The 8,918-nt window shown below is 33.6% G+C and overlaps 1 protein-coding gene across 2 annotated transcripts in view; it reads left to right on the forward strand.

The window, feature by feature from the left end:
• The window catches only part of LOC127724637 (uncharacterized), a 640,225-nt gene that overhangs the window by 577,904 nt on the left and 53,403 nt on the right, over positions 1–8,918 (forward strand). For both annotated transcript variants that reach the window (XM_052231644.1, XM_052231645.1), the window contains exon 34: positions 8,114–8,180. In XM_052231644.1, the coding sequence (XP_052087604.1) occupies positions 8,114–8,180 (67 nt within the window). The remainder of the gene's footprint in view (positions 1–8,113; positions 8,181–8,918) is intronic.

Raw genomic sequence — 8,918 nt, forward strand, 5'->3', positions numbered from 1 at the left:
AATTTTTGTAATCTTTTACAAAAATCTTCTCCTCTGAAACTACTGGGCCAAATTAAACCAAACTTGACCTAAATCATCCTGAGGGTATCTAGTTATAAATATATATATCCGATGACCCAGCTCATCAACCAAGATGGCCACCATGGCTAAAAATAGAACATGGGGGGTAAAATGCAGTTTGGCTTATATCTCTGAAACTAAAGCATTAAGAGCAAATCTGAGAGGGGTTAAAATTTGATCAGGTCAAGATCTATCTGTGTCCTGAAATTTTTAGATGCATCAGACAACCCGTTGTTGGGTTGCTGCCCCTGAATTAGTAATTTTAAGAAAATTTTGCAGTTTTTGTTTATTATATTGAATATTATAATAGATAGAGAAAAACTGTAAACAGCAAAATTGTTCAGCGAAGTAAGATCTACAAATAAGTCAAAATGACCAAAATTGTCAATTGACCCCATAAGGAGTTATTGCCCTTTAAAGTCAATTTTTCACAATTTTTTGTAAATTTTTGTAATCTTTTACAAAAATCTTCTCCTCTGAAACTACTGGGCCAAATTAAACCAAACTTGGCCTAAATCATCCTGAGGGTATCCAGTTTTAAAATATATCCGATGACCCCGCTCATCAACCAAGATGGCCACCATGGCTAAAAATAGAACATGGGGGGTAAAATGCAGTATGGCTTATATCTCTGAAACTAAAGCATTTAGAGCAAATCTGACATGGGGGTAAAAATGTTCATCAGGTCAAGATCTATCTGCCCTGAAATTTTCACACGCATCAGACAACCTGTTGTTGGGTTGCTACCCCTGAATTGGTAATTTTAATGAAATTTTGCAGTTTTTGGTTATTATCTTGAATATTATAATAGGTAGAGATAAAACTGTAAACAGCAAACATGTTCAGCAAAGTAAGCTCTACAAATAAGTCAACATGATCAAAATTGTCAATTGACCCATTCAGGAGTAAATGCCCTTGAAAGTCAATTTTTCACAATTTTTCGTAAATTTTTGTAATCTTTTACAAAAATCTTTTCCTCTGAAACTACTGGGCCAAGTTCATTATAGATAGAGATAACTGTAAACAGCAAACATGTTCAGCAAAGTAAGCTCTACAAATAAGTCAACATGATCAAAATTGTCAATTGACCCATTCAGGAGTAAATGCCCTTGAAAGTCAATTTTTCACAATTTTTCGTAAATTTTTGTAATCTTTTACAAAAATCTTTTCCTCTGAAACTACTGGGCCAAGTTCATTATAGATAGAGATAACTGTAAACAGCAAGAATGTTCAGTAAAGTAAGACCTACAAACAAGTCACCATCACCAAAATTGTCAATTGACCTCTAAAGGGGTTATTGCCCTTTAAAGTCAATTTTTTACACTATTTTTTAAATCTTTGTAATCTTTTACAAAAAATCTACTGGGTCAAATGGAATTAATAGCATATACGTATAGTGGGTAAATGCCCTTCTCTTTTAGCATATACTAATTGTGGGTGAATGTCCTTTTCTTTCAGCATACTTATATTGGGTGAATGCCCCCCAGACCTGGCGGGTTAGACGGGATCGGGGAACCCCTGCCCAAATTTTTTTTAAAGGATGCTCCAAAAAAACATTTTGAGGCATTTTCAACTTTATACAGGCCTTGGTGGATTCAATAAAGCTTCATTTTTAGACTTTTAACAGTAATTTTCTTTTTGTCATGTTACAGACCTGGGTATACACCAAATCCATTATTTTTTCTAACAGTATTTTATTTCTGTATGTATGGTTCCCCTTACCTTGATTAACCTGATGGGTCTGGGGAGATGGGCCCCAATTATGCTAAAAAGAACATATAATGAAGGTTAAATGTTCTTTTTCGCATAATTACTTGGGGCCCATCTCCCCAGACCCATCAGGTTAATCCAGGTTAGGAGAACCCATATCAATTTTTGGAAAGTTTTGGAAAGTTTGCTATAGCTTGCTATAGCAATATACTTTCCTAAGGCGTTGGCCTCAAACCGGAAGTTGGACAGACTATCTTACTATGTCTACTCCTAGATAATGTAGTACTAGTGTTTGAGTACTAATTCTAGGAAGATGCTTTTGAAATTTTGAGTTACTTCTATTTTGATTAGCTTACAGCTTGAATTAAAATGTACTGAATGTTCAGCGATAATTCAAATGAATTCAACTTCATTTTGAAAATGAGTATCACAAACACTACTTCGCGGATCTGCGCTGCACGGAAATTCAAATCAATACACATCTACACAAAACAGCAGTTTCTACGTTATGCTTTTATCGGTATTACCCAGACATGCATGAGATCCATTTTTGTGTGCCTCCCAACGGGAGTACAATAATCCCGGTTTCAGGGGTTTCCTCCCGTCATTAGGTTGAAGAGAAAATAAATACCGCGTCTAAAATATTTCATGAATGAACATTTTTACTACGATTGTTACAAATGTTTATTAAAGACATAAAAGCCCGAGTGTAACGAAAGTATCCTGGTATCTCATCTTGGCCCACAACAGACTTGGACTATAACAAACTCGGTTTGGAGACTTATTGTTTTTGCTCAGTTCTTCTTGGGGTCTTTTTAGGGGTATTTTGAGGGGCCTACAAAAAGGGAGATATTTACTATAGAACAGAAGGGAGATATTTACTATAGAACCCTATGGGATTTATTTTTTTTAATTTTCAAATGACTATAACTTGAAAACAGTAAGTGATAGACACACACGGTCTTCAGTGATGATCACAGGACAATAAAACAAATCGAATAAAATATAGGTTGAGTCCCTGGGGTCACCCCACCCCCTTCTGTTTGAGAACTTGTAAACGGTTGAGATCCCCACCCCTTAACCATATACATTCATGTATGGGACAATAATGCAAATCAAATGAAATATAGCAGGAGTCCCTCTGGGTCACCCCCACCCCCTACTGTTTGAGAACTTGTAAACGGTCGATATCCCCACCCCCAAACCATATATAATCTTGTATGGGACAATAAAACAAATCAAATGAAATATAGGGGGAGTCCCTGGGGGTCACCCCCACCCCTTCTGTTTGAGAACTTGTTAACGGTTGAGATCCCCTCCCCTAAACCATATATATTCTTGTATTGGACAATAAAACAAATCAAATCAAATAAAAGGCGAGTCCCCTGGGGTCACCCCACCCCATCCTGTTTGAGAACTTGTAAACAGTCGAGATCCCCATCCCAAAACCATTTATATTCTTGTACAGGACAATAAAACAAATCAAATGAAATAAAAGGCAAGTCCCCTGGGGTCACTCCCACCCCCTTCCTGTTTGAGAACTTGTAAACGGTCGAGATCCCCACCTCTAAACTGTATATATTCCTGTTCATGATTTAAAGAAGATTTGAATGACATACAGATTTAATCTCTAGGCGTCACTTATGCATATCACTTTACTAGACCAAACCAATTTTTTTTTTAAAATAGAAAAAAACATTAACCATGCAATCTACACATCTATAACCTATTTGAAATAATACACATCTACCGTTGCAAACTTTCCACAGGTGCTATCCAGCATTTTGATTTTTTTTAGTTTGACTGTGTTACCTTTAGATATGTTCATTTTATATTGACTTTAGGGATTACAAATCTTGAAAAATAGAATAAATTCAATGTATAAAATATTTTCATATTTTCAATTTTTTTATATAAACATGATAAAATTAGATATATTATAGGCCTTGAATAAGAAATATTTGAACTATGCTTTTAAATTTATTAGTATGAAGACTATATATTAAGAGTCCAATTTTTTATGGTATTTATTAGCATAATAGATGACCCCAACCAACCAACCAACCAACCAACCAACCAAGATGGCCACCATGGCTAAAAATAGAACATAGGGGTAAAATGTAGATTTTGGCTTATATCTCTGAAACCAAAGCATTTAGAGCAAATCTGACACTGATTATCAGGTCAAGATCTATCTGCTCTGAAATTTTCAGACAAATCTGACAACCTGTTGTTGGGTTGCAGCCCCTGAATTGGTAATTTTAAGGAAATTTTGCAGTTTTTATACGACCGCAAAAATTGAAAATTTTTTGGTCGTATATTGGTATGACGTTGGCGGCGGCGTCGTCGTCGTCGTCGTCGTCGTCCGAAGACACATTGGTTTTCACACTCTAACTTTAGTTTAAGTGAATGGATCTCCATGAAATTTTACCATAAGGTTCAATACCACAAAAGGAAGGTGGGGATTGATTTTGGGGGTTATGGTACCAACAGTTAAGGAATTAGGGGCCAAAAATAAGCATTTTTGTAACTTCCAGACAATAACTTGTGTGTAAGTGTATGGATCTCTCTGACATTGTACCACAAGGTTCCATATCTCAAAGGGAAGGCTGTAATTGATTTTGGGGGTAATTGCCTAAAAATTTTAGGAATTAGGGGCCAAAAAAGGGGCAAAAAACAAGCATTTTTCTAGTTTCATGACAATAACTTGTGTGTAAGTGTTTGGATATTTCTGAAATTGTACTACAAGGTTCCATATCACAAAGGGAAAGCTGGAATTGAGTTTGGGGGTAATTGCCCGAAACGTTTAGGAATTGGGGGCCAAAAAGGGGCCAAAAATAAGCATTTTTCTAGTTTCCAGACAATAACTTGTGTTCAAGTGTATGGATATCTCTGAAATTGTACTGCAAGGTACCATACCACAAAGGGAAGGCTGGGATTGAGTTTGGGGGTGATGAATCATAAGGGGGTTCAAAAAATTTGGGGGGGGGGGATTTTTTTTTTTCTTTTTTTTTCTTTTTTTCCTTTTTTTTTTCTTTTCAAATTTTCCATTTTAAGTTGGTTATTTCTGATTAATATTTAAAAGCAAATAATAATGATATGGTAGGAGATACACACCAAACAGGATGTGTAAATTATTATATAATAAGTATTGTGCAATAGCAAGAAATTGTCAATTGTACAGTATTGCACAATAGCAAGAAATATTCAATTGCACAGTATTGTGCAAAAGAAGATACTTCATATAAATTGCTTATTTCTTGATCAATTTCAATGGGGTTTTATTCTTGAATTCTTGGGGTTCTTTAATATGCTGAATCTAACCGTGTATTAAGTTTTTGGATTTTGGGCCCCGTTTTTAAATTGGTCCACATTGAGGTCCAAAGGGTCCAAAATTTAACTTTGTTTGATTTCATCAAAAATTGAATTATTGGGGTTCTTTGATATGCCGAATCTAACCGTGTATTTAGATTCTTAATTTTTGGTTCCGTTTTCAAATTGGTCTACATTAAGGTCAAAAGGGTCCAAAATTAAACTTAGTTTGATTTTAACAAAAATTGAATTTTTAGGGTACTTTGATATGCTGAATCTAACCATGTATTTAGATTTTTGATTATGGGCCCAGTTTTCAAGTTGGTCCAAATCGGGGTCCAAAATTAAACTTTGTTTGATATCAACAAAAATTGAATATATGGGGTTCTTTGATATGCTGAATCTAACCATGTATTTAGATTTTTGATTTTTGGGCCCCGTTATCAACTTTGTCCACATTGAGGTCAAAAGGGTCCAAAATTAAACTTTGTTTGATTTCATCAAAAATTGAATTCTTGGGGTTCTTTGATATTCTGAATCTAACCATGTATTTAGATTTTTTATTTGTGGACCCGCTATCAAATTGGTTCATATTGAGGTCAAAAGGGTCCAAAATTAAACTTTGTTTGATTTCATCAAAAATTGAATTATTGGGGTTCTTTGATATGCCAAATCTAACCGTGTATTTAGATTTTTAATTTTGGGTCCCGTTTTTAAATTGGTCTACATTAAGGTCCAAAGGGTCCAAAATTAAACTTAGTTTGATTTTAACAAAAATTGAATTCTTTTGAATTATTGGGGTTCTTTGATATGCCAAATCTAACCGTGTTTTTAGATTTTTAATTTTAGGTCCCGTTTTTTAAATTGGTCTACATTAAGGTCCAAAGGGTCCAAAATTAAACTTAGTTTGATTTTAACAAAAATTGAATTCTTGGGGTACTTTGATATGCTGAATCTAAACATGTGTTTAGATTTTTTATTATGGGCCCAGTTTTCAAGTTTGTCCAAGTTGGGGTCCAAAATTAAACTTTGTTTGATTTCAACAAAAATTGAATATATGGGGTACTTTGATATGCTGAATCTAAACACGTGTTTAGATTTTTGATTATGGGACCAGTTTTCAAGTTTGTCCAAGTTGGGGTCCAAACTTAAACTTTGTTTGATTTCAACAAAAATTGAATATATGGGGTTCTTTGATATGTTGAATCTAACCATGTATTTTGATTTTGGACATTGGACCATAATAGGTAAATTAAAAAAATTGAAGTTCTTAGACCACATTCTTTCTGTGTCAGAAACCTACAATGTATGCTGTGTCAAATATTTAATCACAATCCAAATTCAGAGCTGTATCAAGCTTGAATGTTGTGTCCGTGTTTGCCCCAACTGTTCAGGGTTCGACCTCTGCGGTCGTATCAAGCTGCGCCCAGCGAAGCATTTTATTGGTTATTATCTTGAATATTATTATAGATAGAGATAAACTGTAAACAGCAATAATGTTCAGCAAAGTAAGATCTACAAATAAGTCATCATGATCAAAATTGTCAGTCGACTCCTTTAGGAGTTATTGCCCTTTATAGTCAATTTTTTAACAATTTTTCGTAAATTTTTGTAATCTTTTAACCCCGCCTTTCAACCATCATGGCCGACTTGGTTAAAAATAGAACATAGGGGTAAAATGCAGTTTTTGGTTTATATCTCTGAAACTAAAGCATTTAGAGCAAATCTGACAGGTGGTAAAATGTTCATCAGATTTAGGTTTATCTGCCCTGAAATTTTCAGATGAATCCGACAACCCGTTGTTGGGTTGCTTCCCCTGAGTTAGTAATTTTACAGAAATTTTGCAGTTTTTTGTTATTATCTTAGATATCATTATAATATCTAATATCTAATACTCTTAATTATGATTTTGACCTTATTTTACATGATTTCCAAAGCATCAGTAAATACAGGTGAGCGACACAGGCTCTTGAGAGCCTCTAGTTGGACTTTGTTGTGATATATTTTTTTGTGGTATTAAGATTAAGCGGAACTCTTCAATGAAATAGGCATATTTATTGCTTTGGGATTTTTACCAGGGTAAGAACACATGAAATACTATTTTGGAAACAAAAACAATTGTTCAGCATTTCAAGGACATAAAATTTATCAAATGAAATGTTTCAGATTGGAAAAAAATAAGCAATGAATGTGTATAACATTATCTGAGGAAAGATGTTGTTACTAGTATAAATCTTTAAAAAAAAATAACATTGCCCTGTAAATTTGTTATGTATAGTTTGACAATATCAAATATTATATAGTAACAAAAATATCCCCTTGCAAACAGAAAAACGAATAGGACTTTTGCATGTACTCAGTAAGTGAGTCAGGACCAAAAAAAAAACGTGTCTGAAATAACATTTTCATTGATAATGATGTTTAAAAAAACCAACAAATGAATAATCCCATCTCAAAAGGGATTACTATGATTGAGATTAACCTCTGAATAAATATAATTGTGTATATTTTAATAAAAAGTTATAACAAATATTGTTTGTTTATATGTTGTTTAGTTTGCATCAAGACAATGCAAGTGCCATATATTTCATTCATAAAATTCACTTATACTACATTTTTATTATCCTACAAAATTGTCCCAACTAGATCTTTTTAGATTTGGTTCACACAGATTCCTTTAAAAAAAGTACTATTGTTGCATTAATTATTTCATGCATCAATTGTAAACAAAAATATCAGGTGAGCGACACAGACTCCTTGGAGCCTCTAGTTTTGTATTATTTATTTGCTGTCAGATTGATATTTAACCATATATCTCCTTTCTATTCATATTAAAGCATCATAATTGTGCCCAATTTGATATGAAAATCAGTAAAGCTGCATAAAATATACTTTTTTCATTACTGGTACTAGATTGAGGCAGCATTATGTATAAATGTCAGATGATGGATGACGACTTTTAACCTTTAGTTAATGAAGTTTGATCCTTTATTCACAGTAACTATTTTAATATTCTATATTTATTTTGTAGGTATATTGATATGCCTAAAATTATACGTGTTGTACCACATTCGTTAATGCCTGCAGAAAACAGGAAGGCAAGTATATGTTCACTCACGGTTGAAGCTAATTATATAATTGGTATAAAACCACTAATTCATAGCCCCATTGCTTTCTATGTTAAATTCTGCTATTTCAAGCATTAATGGCTACTTTGTCTTAAGTTCAAATAAAGTAGCAGTTATTTCATGTCAAAACTATACCTTATCCTGACTTGTGCTGAAAAATTCAACATACCTTTAATTGCATATTAGAGCATACTGGTTCCCGGAAGTTTGATAGTACAAAAACAGGTACTTCTGATCTGAACAACAGGGCAAATGTGCCCTCCTATTAAAATTGTATATACTTCTTTATTATTCAAAAAAAACTTTCAACAAGGGTTCTACAGTGATCCCAAGTCCCCAAGCTTTCATTTGATACCAAAGCTACCCAAATATTCCACCTATTGACAAAGATACAGCTATGCGTAGGAACTATTTTGTTTAAAATATGTACTACTTTCTTGTATGTTCTTTCCGACCGGGCCTGAATTAGTGGTTCTATACCTATAACAGCACCTAACTTGTTATATTGACTTCTGCTTGACTTAATTTCCTTCTATGATCTATTTCTAGCATAGAAAAACACATAAAGCTTTAGTCAAAACACAATATAACTGAATTCAAGCTCAAATTGGACTGGTAGTAACATATGCGTTATACAAAGAAAACTCCATATGGATACTAATAGTGACAGATATGACACTTTTTCAATTTTTACCAGTTCTTATTTGT

This window comes from Mytilus californianus, unplaced genomic scaffold, assembly GCF_021869535.1.
Source record: "Mytilus californianus isolate M0D057914Y unplaced genomic scaffold, xbMytCali1.0.p SCAF_14, whole genome shotgun sequence".
Taxonomy (NCBI): domain Eukaryota; kingdom Metazoa; phylum Mollusca; class Bivalvia; order Mytilida; family Mytilidae; genus Mytilus; species Mytilus californianus.